The sequence below is a fragment of the Carassius gibelio genome, chromosome B15, assembly GCF_023724105.1.
Source record: "Carassius gibelio isolate Cgi1373 ecotype wild population from Czech Republic chromosome B15, carGib1.2-hapl.c, whole genome shotgun sequence".
In the NCBI taxonomy this organism is placed as follows: domain Eukaryota; kingdom Metazoa; phylum Chordata; class Actinopteri; order Cypriniformes; family Cyprinidae; genus Carassius; species Carassius gibelio.
In genome coordinates, this window is record NC_068410.1 from 22471972 (window position 1) to 22492902 (window position 20931).

General features: G+C 37.9%; 1 protein-coding gene across 2 annotated transcripts; it reads right to left on the bottom strand.

The window, feature by feature from the left end:
• Window positions 1–197: 197 nt before the first annotated feature.
• hephl1a (hephaestin-like 1a) lies at window positions 198–20558 on the bottom strand. 2 transcript variants are annotated; one of them, XM_052577141.1, is made up of 20 exons: window positions 20295–20557; window positions 19525–19769; window positions 16163–16375; window positions 15832–16008; window positions 14501–14755; window positions 12987–13155; window positions 12449–12588; window positions 11993–12124; window positions 9269–9474; window positions 8779–8929; window positions 8455–8667; window positions 5836–6046; window positions 5479–5618; window positions 3745–3873; window positions 3548–3654; window positions 3203–3431; window positions 2952–3091; window positions 2142–2301; window positions 1414–1440; window positions 198–1295 (listed from the first exon to the last, which is right to left on the bottom strand). In XM_052577141.1, exons 1-20 carry the CDS (start codon window positions 20453–20455, stop codon window positions 1222–1224), a joined length of 3279 nt encoding a protein of 1092 aa, XP_052433101.1. In that variant the 5' UTR covers window positions 20456–20557; the 3' UTR covers window positions 198–1221. The 2 variants fall into 2 exon arrangements, with proteins under 2 accessions (XP_052433101.1, XP_052433102.1); XM_052577142.1 differs by lacking the exons at window positions 198–1295; window positions 1414–1440 and having other exon boundaries at window positions 2137–2301; window positions 20295–20558.
• Between the last annotated feature and the right edge of the window lie 373 nt (window positions 20559–20931).

Sequence of the window (20931 nt, forward strand, 5' to 3'; positions counted from 1 at the left end):
GGAGAAAAACAAAACATTATTTATCCAATTTATCCATCATATTTTACTATAAAGCCCAGTATCCCTGAATAGTTCTGTAACCCGAGCTCTTTCTGTCTATCATTTTCCATCACCTCTCTTTGTGTCTTGTATTTCCTACACTGTAGAATCACATGCTTCACTGTCTCTTCCTCTGGACAGTCAACACACAGACCAGATTGGTGTTTATCTACCATTTTAATGTTTTATTTCAAGCACAACATCCCAGCATCAATCAATACAGTTCCCTCTTTCCTGTTCCCAATTACTTTCAATTCCCGATCATTCTTTCACTTCTGCTTAACTGATTCTTCTTACACACTGAAGGCCAGCTGTGGGAGAAACAGCTTTGGCCTGTGCTTGAACGACTGTGTGCAATGGTCAGGATTAGGAGATGCTGTAGGGTTTAAATAATACTTCACTTACACTAACACAACACACTATCATGAAGTTATCACACACACATGTATATTCACTGAATGCCCAAACACATTTCCACATTTCCAATTTATAATTTGGAATTCAGTAGCAGTACATCAGCCAACGTTCATCAGAAAAACAGTCATCCACTTAGATTACAAACAGTCCACATCAGAAATAGAAATGTCACACAGCAATCTTCAATCACACACACAAAAACAAAACAACAAAAATAAATTAAAAAACCTGAACAATTACAAACCAGTTCATCTGTGTAACCATACATACAAAACACATACCGAGTAAGAAAGTAACACACACACACTCATTAATTAACTTACTCGTACACTGTTGCTACTAAACAGATGCAGCTGTGTCATCACTAGTGTTAATGCATTCATGGGAATTAAAAGTATGTGACACAGTATAATTCTACTTTAAGTACAGCTGATGCATTGTGTTTATGGTGCATTGTGTCATGCTTACATTTCAGCAAAAGATAAAGAAAAAATAATATGTAGTCTTTCATTGCTCTCTTCAGTGCTTCCAGTCAGATAAACATGCAGTGTTGGGGAGTAAAGTACATTGTTCTTCAGGCTGCGATTCTATTGACTCATTGATCATTACATGCATGTTAAATCAAAATGGACTGACTAATATTTATATTATGTATCCCTCAACAGCAGAACAGTGAATATACTAGATGAGGTCACTAAGTAGTGAGAATCAGTGTCACAGCAGTAATTATCAGCTCTATTGACCCATGGTCACTTCGATCTTGTTTCAGTGTGCTATGAAGTGTGACAGGACCACTCCAAGGAGACACAACATCGGAGTAGACAGAAAATGACTGAAGGCTGGAAAAAACAAAACAAACAGGGATATCATTTTTTAAAACAGTTTTCACAATGTGTATGAACATCTCATGCTTTGCTAAGAATATAAACAAAGCACTGAACATAACTGTTAATTTACCTCTGTCTGGATTTCCCCCAGCTCTACCTGATGATAAAATACAAAAGAAACAGTCACTTTAGAAAGTTTAGTCATTCACTCTCGCAATTATTCTCAACTCAACAGAGAACTCAGAAAAGAAAGTACATGCATATTTTTAAGGGTTTATAAGTGTCATGTTATGTGTTGTTTATTAATCTTAATTTATCGAATTTATAAAAACATTTAATGTCAAAGCAATGTGAAAGCGATCCACACTGGAGGTCAACTCTCTACATAATGTGAATTAAAGCTTCAAAAGATGCAGAAGAACAAGCACAAATATTCTTTCATTATGTTTTTTTTTTTTTTGGATTTACCATCTACACACTCTCTCGTTTACCAACACACACACACACAAACACACACACACACACCACACACACACACACACACACACACACACACACACACACACACACACACACACACACTAGTGCATCCTGCTCCTGGAAGATCACTGTCATCAAGCAAACCTGAACCAGCTAATCAAGGACTTCTGGATTACTAGAAACCTCCACGCAGATGTTGGAGCGAGCCTGACACTAAAGCACTAATGCATATCTGAGTCTTGAAGAATGATCTGACAACAACCAAACAACTTGAACTCAGGTCCAAATTATTAGTGTGAAAGCATCCTCATGCTAGCATTGAAGACTCTCTCTAGGCTTGGAGCTCTGAGGCTCGATGTGAAAACTGTCACTACTAACCTCTAGGATGAACAGTGAAAAGCGTCTCCATCCCCGCATGGATGTGGTCGGACACATGGCAGTGGAGCAGCCACTGTCCAGGACTTTCTGCAGTCATCTCTATGGTCTGAAATGTTCCTGGGAACAGGTCGAATACATCAGCACGATGAGGACGATCCGTCTGAGGGAGAGAAAATGAGAGTGTTTGAGAGACGTTTTGACACTTTAACTGTATTTATGCATTAGTGTGTTTCAGGAGTGAACTACTACTGGGGGGGCATGGGCCTTTGATATTACAATATATAAAAAGTAAATGTAAACAGTGTTTCGTATTCTGCTTTTAGCAGCAAAGCTTCAATGTAAAGAAATAAAAAGACTATGTACTGAAAAATAATGTTAATAATAACAACTTTGTATTCATAAAGAAACTATCTTATGAACCAAACCTTTAAGTAAGTCAAAAGCACACAGTGCCCAACTAATGAAAAATGCTTCTTTTAATGATGAATGCAAAAAGACTAAAAACACTAAGGCTGAATACTGAGACTGCCCTTTCTGCTTTTATTATTCATATAGATTGTTTTGCTATCCAGGTAAATAAATAAATAAATGCATAAATACTGTGAAACTGAATAAATACATTCATTTATTAATATTATTATTAAAAATAAACTGATTTGAGGTTCCTATGTGAAACTGCAACTGATTTACATATTAATGGACATGAATTTGTATGTCAGGTCATAAATATGCATTGTCGCTTGCATTGGTGTGAACACCCCTAACTGTCCTCATGCCACCGTAAATATTTGTGTGTGTTTGTGTATGTACTTTGTAAATGAAGCTCTGAGCATGGAAATGCACAGTGTGCATGTCGACTTCATTCCCCAGTCCTATCATATACCACTCGATCCTGTCTTTCTCTGTCATATTCAACCCATGGAGGTTAGCATACATCTTTCCATTAATACCTGTGGAAGAGAAAGAAAGAGAGAGAGAGCTTTAAGTTCTTCTTCAAAAAGTCTACACCATGTGTTTCTCCAGAAAACTTGTAATACAGACAATGACACACACATAATTACCATGCATTTTGTTGCTCTCCATAAAGTCCCCATCATATTTTTCTGGAAAATGTTCAGGGTCTTTGTTGAGGTAGGTTTTTATGTTTTCATCCAGGTAGTGGGACTCATTTTCACTGAAAATCATGAAAAGTAGGGCAAACTCTTTATCGATGTCTGTCCTACGTCTGTCAGTGTTCAGGGTGCCTTTCCGGCACACTATCAGTGGACCCACCAAACCGCTCATCAAGTCCTGAAGAACATTAATAGAGAAGATCTGTAAAAACTCACACTATCAAATCTACATTTGGTTTAATGATACGGATCACCGTTGCATAAAAACAGTGTGTATGGTTACACGATTTATACCTCAACCACGCTGACAGATGAGTAGTAGGCATACGTTATACAGTTAGGATCACTGGGACCTGGACCGGATCGCTTTGGAATGGTCCAGCTGTATGTCATCGTGTCACCTATAATACATGCAACACAGAGGATTACTTACTGGTATACTACTGAATCACTCCTGACCACATAAAAGACAAATCTGAGTAATAACAGACCTGGCTGAACACCGTTCTGATGGGTTTTACTGGTCTTCACTCCATGGGCATGAACAGAATATGGCCTGCTGGCTTTGTTTTTAAACACAACTTGAATCCTCTCACCAACCTCAGCTCGAATGATGGGTCCTGCACATAAACTGAGAGTCAGTAGGTGCGTTTACATGGACACTTTTTGCTATCATCGGATTTAATTCATTCTGATTGACAAATCCGAATGTAGTGTTTACATGAATGCTGAATAAAGTGATTGGGTTGATATGCGCGTTTACATGTCACAAGCTTCTGATCGGATTTACTCTTCTGACATGCGCTCACTGCATGAATATACAGAGTTTCCCGCTGCTGTTGCATGCTATTTAAAAAAGCACATGTGATTTTTAACTAATTCGGGTCCTAATTAGGCGACAACCAGCACATGAACTGTTTTACTAGTTAACGTTACTTAAAAAAAAAAAAAAGGTGTAAAAGCACCCCTTGCCGCACCCAAAAGTAGTCGTCTGTTGATGAGAGTCTTAAACGAGGACTGGTGGGACGTGGTCCTGTCCCACTTCACATACATTGAGTGAAAGGGGAGTTTTATAATGACAGGACACTTATTTATGACACTTTAGTCACCAGGAAGAACAGCTCGTTCTGCGCGTCATACGTTATTACGCTATGTCTACATTACTGCACTCGCAGTACTTTCCCGTTTCGGTTTTCAGTCCGATCAAGTGTTTACATGTCCTCTCGCTCGGATTACAAAAGGGATTATCCACCCTTTACAATCTGATTGAAATTTTAGTCGGATCTGGCCAATTCAATTCGATTGACCTGTTTACATGTGACTTTTTTATTCTGATTGTGCTTCTAGTCCTATTACGATCAGATAAGTAGTGTCCATGTAAACGTAGCTAATGTAGAACAACAAAAGCAAAGGGAATGATCTAAAACAAAGAAACCTGCTTTGTCAATAGTGAATCTAACACTCATCTATAAATATTGTTACTAATAACACCTAGTTATATTTTCTCTCTGTATAGATATACATATTAGGGCTGTCAGTTTAACAAGTTCAAAAAGTCAATGCACTGGCCCCGCCCCCAAGAGATTTAGATTTTAAACCCAATATTGTCTGTTTTTGCCTAATTCTCTGAGAAATTACCTTTAAAGCCATAACAGAATTGTGTCTCCGAGCAAAAGTGTTAATTTGTTTCTGAATGAATCCCTGTTTTAAATGAATCATATGAACCAATGACTCACACAGAATAAAAAAGCCTGTTCATTAAGTGAGCTGCTTACTTCCTGAATGAATCAGCAGTTTGAATGAATCAAATGAATGAATGACTCAAAGACATTTACCGTCACTGGCTGGCAGTTTTAGTTTTGTTATTTATCATAATTTGATAAAAACTTGTTCCTTGTTTCTTTTTGGCTTTCTCTTGCACAACATAAAATAAAGTATTTTGAAGACAGTTGGTAACTAGGCTAGTTTTAGTTACCAGTGACTTTCACTGGATTACCAAAAAATACTGAGATTGTTCTCAAATGATCTTTTATGTTCCATTGTTGCTGTTGTAGCCTTAATATAATAATAATGTGTGTGTGTTTGTGTGCATTTGATGATTGAGAAGCAGGTTTCAACTGACTTACGAGAGCTACAGTATTATATGATTTATAACTAAATCATACATTTTTTTTTATGGAAAAAGCAGTTCACAATTCACACTTTTAAAGTAAGATGTGACATACCCATTATTTCCAAGTGCTCCTCATCTGGACGTCTGGGTTTCTTTTCAGTGAATGTTTTATCTAAATATTCCCGAAACACCACCTTCTTATATTTTGCACCAATCCTATTTCCTGAATGTTCAAGATAGATTTCTCCAGGGCTAAGTAAAGCAGGAAATAAAATAAAACCAAAGAGATGATATGGGCATGAACGGGTCTAAATGTGTATGCATTCTAACAATTTGTAAATAAATTAATGTCACAAGAGTAACACAAGTCTCAGCTTGAGTGTTAACTCTATTCCTAACTTTTCCCGACTCATCCTCACAGACTGTAAAATGTCTGTGTGTACATATGCTTTTAAGTTTGTGTGTATACCTGTGCCTCATTGTAGTTTTGTGTTTCTCCAGTTCCCATGTGCGGTCTGGAGCATAATTCCACTCGACCTCCTCTGCTGCTATGAAGTACTGCACTGTGGAGGGGAAATCTTCTGCTGCAGGAGTCACTGCTGAACAGGACTTGACTTCATAATGTTGACGCATGCCAGCTTGGTAGTGTTCACCCGTAAGACAGCTCAGCTCAAACTGGCCTGAGAGGAGAAGAGCATACTGATGAGCAAATATCTTTAAATCATTTAACAATTCAACAACAACTGTATATGTATATACAACAACTGTATACACTGTGTTGAGACGTGCTGCGTTTGGTCTCGTACTCTATCGCATACGTTGTCAGTGTTGTGCGTTTGCTTAGACCTTTGTTGTGCTAAACAGTAAAGTGCGTTCAGCTGAATTCAATTTCCGTTTTGTTAGTATATATAAGGTTAGAATATCTCGGCAGTGGTCGCGGCAGCCCTCCAGTTAAGCCCTCCTGTTGTGAAGACCGAAGAGTGTAAAGACCACCGACTCGACCGGGCAGGGACACCGGCAGGAAATATAAGTATTGCTTTGATTAATCTCTTTTTCCTTCTCCTTGTTTTATTTCTGTTTCAGTTGTTTTTTGTTTATAACCAATTCTTATTATGTGTTTCCAGATCCTTACTATCACTACCATTCGCAAACCACACATCACACAATGTAGGCAGTGCAATCTTAACAACCTGCGCACTTGCCTATATCTGCTAATATACTACTTTCTTTTTGTATTGGCCTCTGGAATTGCCAGTGTGCTGTAAACAAAGCTAATTTCATTACTTCTATTATTAGTCATTCAAAGCTTAATCTCATGGCCCTAACAGAGACCTGGATCAAACCAGAGGACACTGCTACACCTGCAGCACTCTTCAATAATTTCTCATTTTCCCACTCCCCCCGTTTGACTGGAAGAGGTGGAGGTACTGGTCTGCTCATCTCTAATGATTGGAAATTTAATCCTTTACCATCTTTGAGTATCAACAGCTCCTTTGAATCTCATTCAGTTACTGTTACCTACCCTCTTAAAATACATTTTGTAGTTGTCTATCAACCCCAGGACCACTGGGTAACTTTTTGGATGAATTAGATGTGTTGCTCTCAACCTTTCCTGGCTTCAGAAGTGGACATTCAACTGAGACGGCCTTGCTCTCAGTTGTTGAAGCTCTAAGACTGGCAAGTACTTATCCTGCTTGATCTGTCCGCTGCTTTTGACAGGGTTAACCACCAGATCCTCCTATCAACCCCTACTGGCAAAAGGCATCTCAGGAACCACACTTCAATGGTTTGAGTCTTACCTATCAGATAGGTCCTTTAAAGTATCTTGGAGAGGTGAGGTGTCCAAGTCACAACATCTAACTACTGGGGTGCCTCAGGGCTCAGTTCTTGGACCACTTCTCTTTTCTGTCTACATGGCATCATTAGGTTCTGTCATTCAGAAACATGGCTTTTCATACCACTACTATGCTGATGACACTCAACTCTATCTCTCATTCAATCCTGATGATCCGACGGTAGCTATTCGCATCTTAGCTTGTCTAACAGACATTTCTTGCTGGATGATGGACCATCACCTTCAACACAACCTGGCCAAAACATAACTGCTTGTGATTCCAGCAAACCCATCGTTTCATCACAATTCCACCATCAAGTTAGGCACATCAACCATGACTCCTTCAAAAACAGCTAGAAGTCTTGGAGTTATGATTGATGATCAGCTGACTTTCTCAGACCACATTGCTAAAACTGTCCGATCCTGCAGATTTGCTTTATTCAACATCAAGAAGATCAAGCCCTTTCTTTCAGAACATGCTGCACAACTCCTTGTTCAAGCTCTTGTTCTTTCCAGGCTGGACTATTGCAATGCTCTCTTAGCAGGTCTTCCAGCCAATTCTATCAAATCTTTACAATTAATCCAGAACGTGGCAGCAAGATTAAAGTCGCTTGATTGTGCCATCCCAAAAAAACACGAAGTCACTTTTACGGACTTATAAATTAAATGTTCCCTCCTGGTGTAATGACATCCCCAACTCAATCCGAGCAGATAAGTCCTTAGCAATCTTCTAACTTCAACACTCACTATTTTAATTATATTCTTAAAAAAAAAAAATGAACTACCTTTCTAATCTGTTTGAATTCTATTTTCATTTATTATGCAATTGTGTGTGTGTGAGAAGACCTCTAACACTAGCTTGCTCTATTCTTTTTTATTCTATCTGTTTTCTTTTTATTTGTTATATTATTTAAAAGCCCATGCTACGTGTTCTGTTACAGCACTTATATATCATTGCTCTTTTTGTTATTTTTGATTGCTTCCACTGTCCTCATTTGTAAGTCGCTTTGGATAAAAGCATCTGCTAAATGAATAAATGTAAATGTAAATAAATGTATATAAAAGTGTCTGGAGAAAAAAAAAATCAGATTATTCTTGGAAACAAACATTGTTAGTCAGGTTAGGATCTCAAAATCATTATTAGTAAAAGCATTACAAGTAACTTTTCAAAGTCAGTCATATCTTCCATTGCTTGAGTGTACAGGATAAGCATTTACACACTTTTATCCCTGATGTAAAAGTGGTGTGACTTACCATTATTGTCAGGTGTCATATAAACAGTCACTGCTGTATGCGGGAAGACATTGAGAGTGTCACGGTTCATCCCGTCTCGTTGAAAAGTGTTACCCTCGAAATACACCCCATGGATATCCACCTCAGAGCCCAAGCCAAGTATGTGCCACATAACATGTTCTCCGTTACACAACTCCAGAGCAGGCAGGTTTCCATACATGAAGCCATTCACCGCTGAGAGGGAACACACACATTCTTTATTAGAATCCCGTCAAACCATAAACTTGCTTATTAACAAAGTGTCATTAAATGCACATTATCATGTGATTAAACACATATGCATACCGTGCATCTTATTGCTTTCCTGAAACTCTATATTATTTGGATTTGAATCACCACTGCCGAACTTTTTAATGTTGTCTTGCAGATACCAGCTTTCATTCTCATCCATCACAGAGAACAGGAGAAAAAACTCATGCTGAATTTTGTTGGCATACTAAAGAAATAACATGGAAAAACACATGACACACAAACACATAGGCCATTAGATTTACTTGCATTACATTCAGTGTTCACTGAATTCTTCAAACAATCAACCCTGAAAGAAACTGTAAGAAAAATATACATTTATTAATAACTACAAACTGACATTTAGTCTCAAATGCTGAGTGACTGCTTGATTTAGGCTTCACTTGCAAACCTGATATCCAATAAAACAGCTCATATAAAACAAACTTTGATGTTTTTGGTTGACAGTCAAGCAACCTCTTTTCACAGAATGATCCTTCATATTTAAACCCTATTTTGTACCATATTGTCTTTGCCAGTTCATTACCTGATGGCCACTTCCATCAAGAGCACCTTTCTTGCATACTTGTATGGGCCCAAATAAACCAGAGTTAGTGTCCCGAACAGGATCAACAGCAGAATAGTAGAGGTATGAAAGACAAGAAGGATCACTGCTGGAGGGACCTTCCAATACTTTCCAACGGTAGGTGAACTTTTTACCAGGAGCCACAGAGGCTCCAGCTTTCTGAGTACCTGTTGAGGAGGTGACAGAACACAAAAAAGAATCTAAAATCTTAGCCTCATGACTTAAAACTTGGACTTATGTTTTGTATTTTAATACTGTCGCCAAATGTGATGCAATGTGTGTGTAAAGCTGTGAAATAGTACTGTCACCAAAAAGCCTAAAGCAGTGGTTTTAAAGGGATAGTTCACCCATTAAATGAAAATTATTTCATTATTAACTCACCCTCATGTCGTTACAAACCCGTAAGACCTCCATTCATCTTCATAACACAGTTTAAGATATTTTAGATTAGAGCCCGACCGATATGGATTTTTAAAAGAAGAAAAAAAAAAGAAAAAAAGCGCTTGTTCAGCTCACATTTATTTACATGTCCCCTCTGGTTTAATCATTTCTGATGCACCTACTGTAGTTACTGTAACTACACTATATTTGCTCTCACAGACGGACCCGTATATCTTCTCTTCTCTTTGTGCAGTCTGAATCAAAACATCGTCTTGCCTACTGTTACCAGAAGATTACGGAATCAACTTGAAGTTGAATGGTTAACGTTAGTGTAATGAACACACCGCTGTCAATTTTGAGAAGAACCACCTTCAAACAAGTTAATAGCAAGCATTTAAGGGGCCTGCTAAAAAGGAAGCTATATTAGCGTTAGAGTAACGTAACCAGCCTGAATTCACCAAATTGTTCTCTGGGCCTGAGGGTAGACTCTTCTTCCTTGCTTCTCTCTTAATTCTCATCAGCAGGACTAGCGCTATCGCTTGCTTCTTACAACGGGACAGATAAATGTTTGCTGCTGACCGAAAGGAGGAACGACAGACTATGAAAGAGCTCCCGCTAAAAGTTTTTAAAACTACGCCTACGCCATAGCGCAGCGCAGCGCAGTGCAGCGAAAATCGCATTGTATCTGAAGGGCAACGCTGAACCCAGCGGCAAGCGCCGTGCATACCGCGTCCTGTGTGAAAGGCCCATTACGCGGTCATTATGTGGGAAACACACCGCAATAGAATAAGAATAAGTTAAACGCTAACGTTATAGTTTGACCTCTTATTAACGTTTGCGCTCTTCCACTGATAAACATGGTATTAGCTTTGTGGGTAATCTAATATAGCAATGCATTAGCGGCAATAGCAGAGTATTTAGAAGTGATAATGATAGGACCGTTAGCTAGAACTACCACACCGTTTTTATATACAGTGTATGAATTAAATCTACAATCATTTCACATGACGTACGACAGACTCACCGGCAAAACAGTACATCTCCGTGGCTTGGCTGATCGCTTTCTTCTGTAGTGAATTTCTGGCGCTGTTGTCAACTCTGGAGTTGCAGACCTCCCTCTGGTGGGCAAACTATGCAACACTCATAACGAGTAAAGCATGAGACTCTGTTTCTCATGTTTCATCGGCCGTTATAAACGCCGATTTAAATGCAATTAGCTCATATCGGCCGATAATATCGGCCGGCCGATATATCGGTCGGGCTCTATTTTAGATTTAGTCCGAGAGCTCTCAGTTCCTCCATTGAAGCTGTGTGTACGGTACACTGTCCATGTCCAGAAAGGTAAGAAAAACATCATCAAAGTAGTCCATGTGACATCAGAGGGTCCGTTTGAATCTGTTGAAGCATCGAAAATACATTTTGGTCCAAAAATAGCAAAAACGACGGCTTTATTCAGCATTGTCTTCTCTTCCGTGTTTGTTGAGCGAGTTCAAAACACAACAGTTCAATGATATCCGGTTCGCAAACAAATCACTCGATGTAACCGGATTTTCTTGAACCAGTTCACCAAATCGAACTGAATCGTTTGAAACGGTTTCACTCGATGTTCATCTTCAGTTCTCTCTTCACAACAGTTCAGTCAGATACTGTTTGAGTAAATGAATTACTCCGGGATATTGGTTTATTTTAACTCAGAAGAAGTGTCAGCCACATTAAAAAAGTGAACAGCTTAAGTCATTTGTGGATTAATGCGTATTAGAGATGTGAACCGTTTAAAATGATTCAGTTCGATTTGGTGAAATGGTTCAAAAAGATCTGGTTACATCAAATGATTCGTTCATGAACTGGATATCACTATACTGTTGTGTTTTGAACTCGCCTACAACAGACACGGAAGAGAAGACAATGCTGAATAAAGTCATAGTTTTTGCTATTTTTGGACCAAAATGTATTTTCGATGCTTCAACAAATTCTAACTGCTCCTCTGATGTCACATGGACTACTTTGATGATGTGTTTCTTACCTTTCTGGACATGGACAGTAGACCGTACACACAGCTTCAATGGAGGGACTGAGAGCTCTCGGACTAAATCTAAAATATCTTAAACTGTGTTCCAAAGATAAACGGAGGACAAACCGGTTTGGAACGACATGAGGGTGAGTTATTAATGACATAATTTTCATTTTTTGGTGAACAAACCCTTTAAGCTTTCTTGAGTGAATTCGCCCTCTTTGCTTTGCCCATTTAGAAACCCTTGATTGAAGATCTATGTGTGTGTATAGCTGTAGCTGTATATGACTTACCATCCTTATACATTGCTCCTTCATAGATCTTCTCATAATGCAGACCGTGTGGCTGAATGCTGTAGTCACGTTTAGCTTTGTTAAGAAACGTCACTATGATGATATCACCAGCCTCTGCTCTGATCACAGGACCTATTGTGGGAGGGGTGTAGAGAATTTAATTTAATTTAAAAACCTTGGTCCTGGAGGCACCCCAACACTGCACGTTTTGCATGTCTCCTTAATCAAACACACCTAATTCAGGTTATTATTATTTATTATATATATTATGTTACTCGTCTTATTGTTATCTATTCATATATGCATTATTATTCTTTTTTTAAATATATTTATTTTGTACCGCAAACATTCAAAATCAATCCTCTTTGCTGAAATTTTCGTTTCATGCAAACTTTTACATATTATCAAAATACATATCAGTGTTCTTAAACATGCAAGACACAAGGGAGGATTTACCCAGAATTCCAAGATGCTCATCCGAGCCAGCAATATGTGTTTTGGTAGTAAATGTGCTGTCAGTGTATGAAATGTATCTGGCCTTTAGGTATTTTCCACCCAGCTTACCACCATCACGACTGAAATACGATTGAGAGTCACTGCAGGAAAAGAAGGACATTAACGTAAATAAAAGTAATCTAATACAATTACGAAATCAACATGCATATAACAAATAAAAATAAAACAGGTAAACATCAATTATAAATAGACAATACCAGACCTGCAGCCGCAATTACTGCAACTTTTCTCATTTATCTTAATTTTTAGATATTTTCAATGGTTTTCTATGGCTTCTTTATATTTGCAGGCATTGTCTGTGTACTAACGAATATTGCCAAAAGTTAATCGTATCCAGATTTATTTGATAACATTTAAAAGCAAAGCTTAAGTCTGGCCACCGCTCCTCAGAGCCTTCAGAATCCCTCAGCAATTTCAGATCTAACAGGTTTTGAGTTAATCGATCGTGCATTTAAGCATCACCTAATCTGAGTTTTACCTCTCTTTTTCAGTGAGTGATTTATTTGTCATATAGTTCATCCCTGAAGGGGCGTAGTCCCACTCCATCTCCTCAGCAGCGATGTAGAAATGTCTCTCTTGGCCAGGGCCCTCTGTTGGAGAGACTGAGGAGCCACAGGCCGAGACTTCATAGAAACTCTGCATACCTGCTGCTCACGAGAACAGAGAGCAAATCAGCTACACTGAAATCATACATTTACCTGCTTCCCTAAAGTTAACTCAAGAAAAGAAAACTCAAGTTAAAGTAAACTCAAGAAAAGTAAACTCAAGTTAAAGTAAACTCAAGAAAAGTAAACTCAAGTTTACGTAAACTCAAGTTTAAGTAAAGCTGTGTTTCCACCGCACGAACCAGGAACTAAATAAAGTAAATAAAAAAAAGAAAGCCCCTGAGAAAGTCCCTGCTGGCGAGGTAGTACTTTTTCAAAGTTCCGGAACTTTCAGCCTCACCTCGGCTAGACCTTCTAGTATGTGACGCTGGCTCTGATGTCTCTTTAGTGGTTAAACATAAAATATAATTCGTTTTGGGTAAATCTAACAGGTAATCTTTAGTCTTCATTCAATTTATATACATGTTAAAATGAAATTAAAAAGAAGCAATTGATATAATATTTCATTTCATTGTAATGGCTGTATACATACACATTTCCCTGAACTAAGTACATTTCTGCGGCTATTATTATTTTAAAATAAAAACGAAAGGAGGCAGTGGTGTTTGATATCATAATTCGTTTTATTGTAAATGTACAGTGAGGAAAATTGCAGTAGTCAAGGCGAGCTGACTGAAGTTTTCAAGTACGCTGCTGTTTCGTCGCGGACATCACACTCTCGAGTCGAATACGCAAAGTCTGAATTATTGAGGATGGACGTCCAAAATCAGCGCACTTTGTATTTAGAAACGCGAGCAGACCTACGTCACCAGTCTATTTGCCTAATCTTCCCGGTACTTTACACCGCGGTGGAAACACAGAAAGCAACAGGTCTGGGGGGAAAATAGTTCCTGGGGAAAAAAGTTCCTGGTACAAATGTTGCGGGTAATTTCGGTGGAAACACGGCATAAACTCAAGAAAAGTAAACTGAAGTTTAAGTAAACTCAAGTTTAAGTAAACTCAAGTTTAAGTAAACTCAAGTTTAAGTAAACTCAAGTTTAAATAAACTCAAGTGTAATAAACAAGTTTAATGCAAAGAAATGTCATAAGTAGTCATTTTGAATTGAATTAATGATAAAGAAAACAGAGTGGAACTCTGAAAGTAATTTAAATTTAGAATAACGTAAATTATCCTGACAAGTTACAGTACATTTATGGATTCAAATTGTTGGTATGTCATAATGATGAATGTTCTTTTCCAGTGTGCAGGAATTCAAAATAGCTTAAAACACAAACAATATAACAAGCCACAAGTCAAAACTGAAAGTAATCATACACTGATTAGAGACAAAAAAATGAGGAACAAATATTAGGCTTCACACAGAGATGACAGAAAGACAGTTACTACCTTGTACATGTTCGTTGACTTGGCAGCTTAACAACCATTTTCCTTCTGTTCTGGGGATCATTGTTGCGGTGACAAAAGTGCCTGGAAACAGACTAAGCACGTCTGTGCGGTGCATGCGATCCAGGACGGTGTGTCCATGGAAATAAGCTGAATGAATGTCCACCTCATTGCCAATGCTGAAGAGATGCCAAGACACGGGACGTCCGACACACACTTTCAGCTCAGGCAAATTACCATAAACATAGCCATTGATTGCTAAGAAGACAAGAACCAACTGAATGAGTGACACTGAGAGAATTAATGATGAGATGACACGAACTTCATAATTAAACGTGTGTCCCTGGAGCACAAAAGCAGTCTTACGTCTCTGGGGTATATTTGTAGCAATACAAAAATTTTTTTTTTTCCTTTATGCCAAACATCATTAGGATAATAAGTAAAGATAATGTTCATAAAAGATATTTTTAAAATTCCCTACCACAAATATATCAAAACTTTGTTTTTGATTAGTTATATGCAGACTTTCTTAATATTTTGATTTTTTAGCACTCCCATATTCCAGATTTTCAAATATTGTCCTCCTAACAAACCATACATCAATGGAAAGATTATTTTTTCAGCTTTCAAATGATGTATTAATCTCAATTTCGAAAAATTGACCCTTATGACTGATTTTGTGTTCCAGGGTCAGACATAAGGAAACAATAATTCTGCCTATTATTCATTTAGATAAAAAAAAAAAATGTCAGGCTTAAAAATTAACACCACAAACGGCTGTGTTGTTATTTTAGAGTGCAGAGAACTTTGGATATCAAAAGTAAAACTAAACTTTTCTGAATGGCTTTGTTTCAAAGTGGAACAGATAAAAGAAGGTACTTTCCATCGAAGTATGAAAAACATCAGCTAAATATGCCACCATGGGAATGTATGGGCTTATTTCTATAAAACCTCTCACTGTTGGTTACAGACATTAATGTAGCTGTAGTTTGAAAAAAAAAGCAGCAGTTTTGATTCCCAGTAGTGTTTGACATGGTACCAAAATTTCAGTAGTCAGCACCAAACACAGTGAAATTTTATCATTTCAAGAATTTTTTCTTTTTTAGTAGATTTACAGTAGCAACTGTTTAAGTACTACAGTGCAATGCAAGCTGCTTTGTAGAAGTCTACAGTATATCTGTATTAAACACATTAATATAAATGGTTGAGATGATTTAAATAAAAGTTTTTGGTTTCTATGATAAAAATAGAACATTCCTCATTAGAACACAAGAAGCAACAGCCCAGTGTTTCTGTATGGATGAGGTTAAAGACTGAGACATCCTGAGACTTACAGTGCATGAGGTTGGACTGTCTGAAGTCCTCGTCTAAATCGTCCTCAAGTTTTTTTGTTGAAACTGAATCAGAGCATGTATCTATATTGTCCTCCAAGTACCAGCTCAAGTTCTCATCCACCACACTGAACATCAAAATGAAATCTTTCTCCACATCAGAGCGCTTGTCCAAAGAGCCTAAAGAGAGGAAAAAGATATTGGGAAAAGACTTAAGAGTTAGAAGGGAGGAGTGCTTGATGCTAAGTAGTTGACTGTAAAATCTTCTGTGTCCGTGTAAACTAAATGTATTCCACATGTGTGCAGATTATTACAGCTTGTGTGTGGACCTTACCTTGTTTGCAGATGAGCAGTGGTCCTATCAGCCCTGATGCAATGTCTTTTGGTGAATCAACATGTGAATGGTAAATCCAGGTGAGACAGGGAGCATCTGCTTCAGTAGGAGCGTACTCTGGTTTGACCTGCCAGGTGTATGTGTAGCTCTCACCTGGAGCCACTTCATCATCTCTCTTATCACCACCAGTCGTGCCATCCGGATACAACGCTCCTAAAACACAAGAGTAACTAATTCACACTTGTACATTCTCATCTGTTTAAGGGCTCGTATTTGACAAACTGTAACAAATCTAGGATTTTAAAAGGGGCACACTGTATCAACACTGGATTTTCCTTGCTCTTTTAGTATACAACTCAATAAACAACCTTGCTTCCAAGTCCAACCAGATTTTTATGGAAGCTACGCTCATTTGGAAATATTTGTGGTACTGGTATCACAAGCATGACTAACATGTTTACACAGTAATGCCTATTCAGTAAAATTGGCCTGCGATGGAAGTAAACACTGTAGAGTTAAACTTAATTTCAAAACATTTATGAACAAATGACAGGAAAAGATGCTTGTTAATTTGTTACATGGTTAAAAACAAAGGTGTTGTACCAAGGTTACACACACACACAAAAACCAACAATAAAAAATTATTACATTAAAATATTTGGTATCAAATTTTCCATCCATTTGGATTACATGGTTTTAGCACAAATGAATATTGATATGCATCAGTCATACGCAATAGAAACAGTTCAGATTTATGTAACAGTTCATCTTGTTGGAGTTAAGGACATGATTACGTCACAGTTTAGTATTAATAATGAACACTTGCTGATAACAAACAGAATCGCTGGAGGCAAAAGAAACAATGAGAACAGAAATAAGAGAAACAACTGCAACTCTGGCCTGTTGTATGAACATAGCTAAACAGACTCTGAGTTTACAGTTGACATTAGTTGATAATTATTCTAAATATTTAAACAGTATGAATATAATAAATAAAAAATATAATTATTGAATAAATAATAATTCGCAGAATTTGTCAATGCAAACCACTGCGCTCTCCCAGTTGAATGAGGTGCCAAGACCTGTTTTTCTTCAAACATTACAACGGTTGGTCTGCTATCTTTAGTGTTTTATTGGAGTCATATAAAATAGGTAAATGTTTTGGCTATCTGCCTTGGTCAATCTCGAATGTTTGTCTATTTTATCTCCTGCTCTGATTCCAATACAAGTCTTAAAGACTGCAGACCAACCGTAGTAATGTTCTAACATTTTCTATAAACTGCTTTAATTTGAAGCGAGAGGGGAATGGCTATACTGTGCCTAGCATGCATTGCGACATGAAGCGTTTTGTTGATTGTCACCACTGTTGGGATTTGTACACTGATTGCACCGATGTCTGTGTGTGTCTATATAAAAGCAAAGATTAAAACCTTTTGTGCACAAAGTGTTTTGTAAATTCTTTGCATTGAGCAACACTGCAGTAGAATCACAAGTATACTATAATAAACAACGCAAAAGTAACACGCATTTAATCAGAGATTAGACTCTTATTTGTGGCCAGTGAAGTAGATGATTATGATTATGTCACGTACATCAGCAATTAAAATGTTTCCTTTCTCTTTGGAGTGTTACAAGCTCTTGGTGCATAAAGAAGATCTGTAAAGTTACAAAGACTAAAGTTTCAAATCCAAAGAGATATTCTTAATAAAATCAAGAGTCAACCACACCCCCTAAAATGGCTCGTTCTTACACGCCCCCACGTCTATGTCACTATGTGGGAAGATTTGCATATCGCCGTCCAAATGTTCACACAAAGAAAGAAGGCTACTTTGCTAAGACTACTTTGATTGGCCTTCCAAAAGAGGACATGACTAGAAATCAATGGTTAAGCTATTTTTTACAACACTGTTCCAGAATTGTTTCTGGATTGTTTCCAGAGAGAGAAATATTACAATGCATCTGTGGCACAAAGGCTGTTTCTATAATGTTGGGCAGTTTCAACTTTGCAAGAACAGTCTGGCGCTTCTGACTCACAGTCTGCAAGTACGTTTTCATATTTAAATAATTAGTCACTGATGATTCAAACACAAGTTTTGAGCAGTGTAGAGTAGCACTTGTTGTTTGTCATTTCTCCAATCACAAATGCAGACATGGTTTTATGTTTACATGCGCGATACGCAACACAATGCTTACGAAGACATTATAAGTCATTATAATCTGCAATTATGTCCCCACTGGATGCAACAAATGCCTTGTTTGTAATGGGTTTTATTGGTTTTGTCGGCGCAACATTTCCGTCACACTCTTGAGGTATTCAGCCAATCACAACACACTGGATAACTAGCCAATCAGAGTACACCTCGCTTTTCAAAACGATGAACTTTGTAAAAATCGACACATTTCAGAAAGGCGAGGCATAGAGGAGAAACAATGTGCAGTATGTGGAAAATAGTGTTTTTTTAACCTTTAACCACATAAACACATTTCATTACCGCAAATAGACAAAATAATGTTATTTTTAGCAATGTCCCATGACCCCTTTAGTTTTGTTTCTCTTGGCTTTCTTTGCCATACTAAATGTATCTCACAATCACTAAGTTATAACAGCCGCATAAAAGATTATGTCAAAGTGTCAATAGCACAACAAAAGCAAACACTGATCCCCTTTGATGGTGATTTCAAATGAAATATTTTCAATAAAACATTAACCTCTAAACCTCTGTAATATCCAATAAGAGATTCTGTAGATGTCTGACAAAAATAAAGTCAATCTGGGTTGTGTTTCCCAGAAGGATCATTAGCTAGCTATGATCACATGTTCCATTGAACACAATTGGTAACGAGAAACGTACTACCATAGCTGCTTTTAGGGAACACCCATGTTTAGTCATGAGTGAAGCTGGTAGTGCTGTTTGTGAAGTGGTTTAATCATCTTCTGCTGAGACCTGGAGAGATTTAATGACTTCTTTTAATTCAGCTGATTTCATCTCAAAGCTGTGGTTGTGAGTCATTTGTATGTTTTGTGTTTCTCTCTTTTCTGGTCTTGTTGTTTTTCTTTCCATCAGCGATTTCCACAAGCGATTCTGCTTGTTTACAGCAAGAGTTCATCACTTATGTGACATTATTCGTCAAATAATTATCATATTAACCCAAACACTGCTTCAGTGGTACAATTTGACACTGCTACACATGTTTTATTTATTGTTCTGTGGTTGATTTATGGGCTATGTGTGAAGAGACTCTAAACTGCTGTTGTGACCCAAAGATAAACACAAAAAGACAGCAAAATCAACAGAAAAAATGGGATGAAGGGAAAAGTAGAACTAGTAATGGAACTGATAGAGAGATTGTGTGAATCCTACCTTCTGAATTCTTGTCATAGAAGACTCCGTGAGGGTGGAGAGAATAAGTCCTGTTTGCAAAGTTCTTCAAGTGCACTTCTATGACATCTCCGACCTCAGCTCTTATAATGGGACCAAGGAAGCCAAGCCAGGCAGGTTTAGCTATTTCCTCGGAATAAGAGCCATCTGTGTACTGTCTGTACAAAGCTTTCTTGTAAAGACTCCCTATCCGGGTCTTGCCTTTTGACAGAAACAACGATGCATGTCTGTTCAAGAAAGAGAGAGTGAAATAAATAAATAATGGTAAAAAATCAGGGGCGTTGCACAAGATCCCGGGCCCTATGCATAGGCAGTCCTGATCGGCCCCCAGGGCCCCACCCATGAAAATATCCAGGTAAATAAAATATATTCCTGACTTTTCAAGGGCCCTCTCTTCCTTTGGGGCCCTGGTAATCAGTACTGGGTTTTACCCCCAGTCCACGCCCCTGCTAACAATAATTCAATAATCGGTAATGTCTATCATACAATCAGATTACTGTTTACTGTTATTAAGGTGTAGGCCTACAGATCAGGATACATGTTACTACTAATAATAATACATGCTATAAGAATAAACAAAAAAAATGTAGCCTCCAGCACCAAGTACTTATTAAAAAAGCTTTATTCACATAAAAAGGCTACGTGTTATTGATTAGTCACCCAGCAGACCATTACAATGAACCCAGTAATGTGGCATGTCGCTCATTACTTTATCTGTTACTTGTAAATAGAAATGCGTCATTTTTACTCACTCATCTTGCTCAATGCTTCGGTTAGTGATAAGGTTTCTGCCGCTCGGCGCGTAATCCCAGTTTACCTCTCTTATAGCTATATAATACGTCCTTTTGAGACACTCGGCTTGCTGTAGCGCGAACACAGCCGTCACGAACACGCACAGCACAGACACAGACATCGCTTATATCTGAACACAACTAAAGACGACCATAATCCAAGCCCAAGTCCACGAGCCGCGCACGAACACTGCCACAAATGCTTGCCTTGAGCGTGCATACATAAATCGAAACTGAAAGTTGTTATATGGGCGTTTCTTGGCGAACCGGTTTCTTGTGTGCCGTTATGCTGGCGCATTGCATTAACCCTGCAACTCTTTCCAAAAAATAAAAATAAAAAAATAAATAAAATCCCCGTCGAGAGTGCTAACTTCGCTCCTTGAAGTACATCCCCACCTGAACACTTTAGAACGATTTGCTTTTATTATTCAGATGACGTGAAAGATGGACGTGAAACTAAGTGATTTGCATGTATGCGTGTGTAACATTTGCTGGAGCCTAGCTCCATGTTTTACATAATTGTCTGATAATAGGCTAAGAGAGTTTAGAAACAGAGTCCCAATCCCCTTCTAAACCTCAATCACGCTATATTATTAAC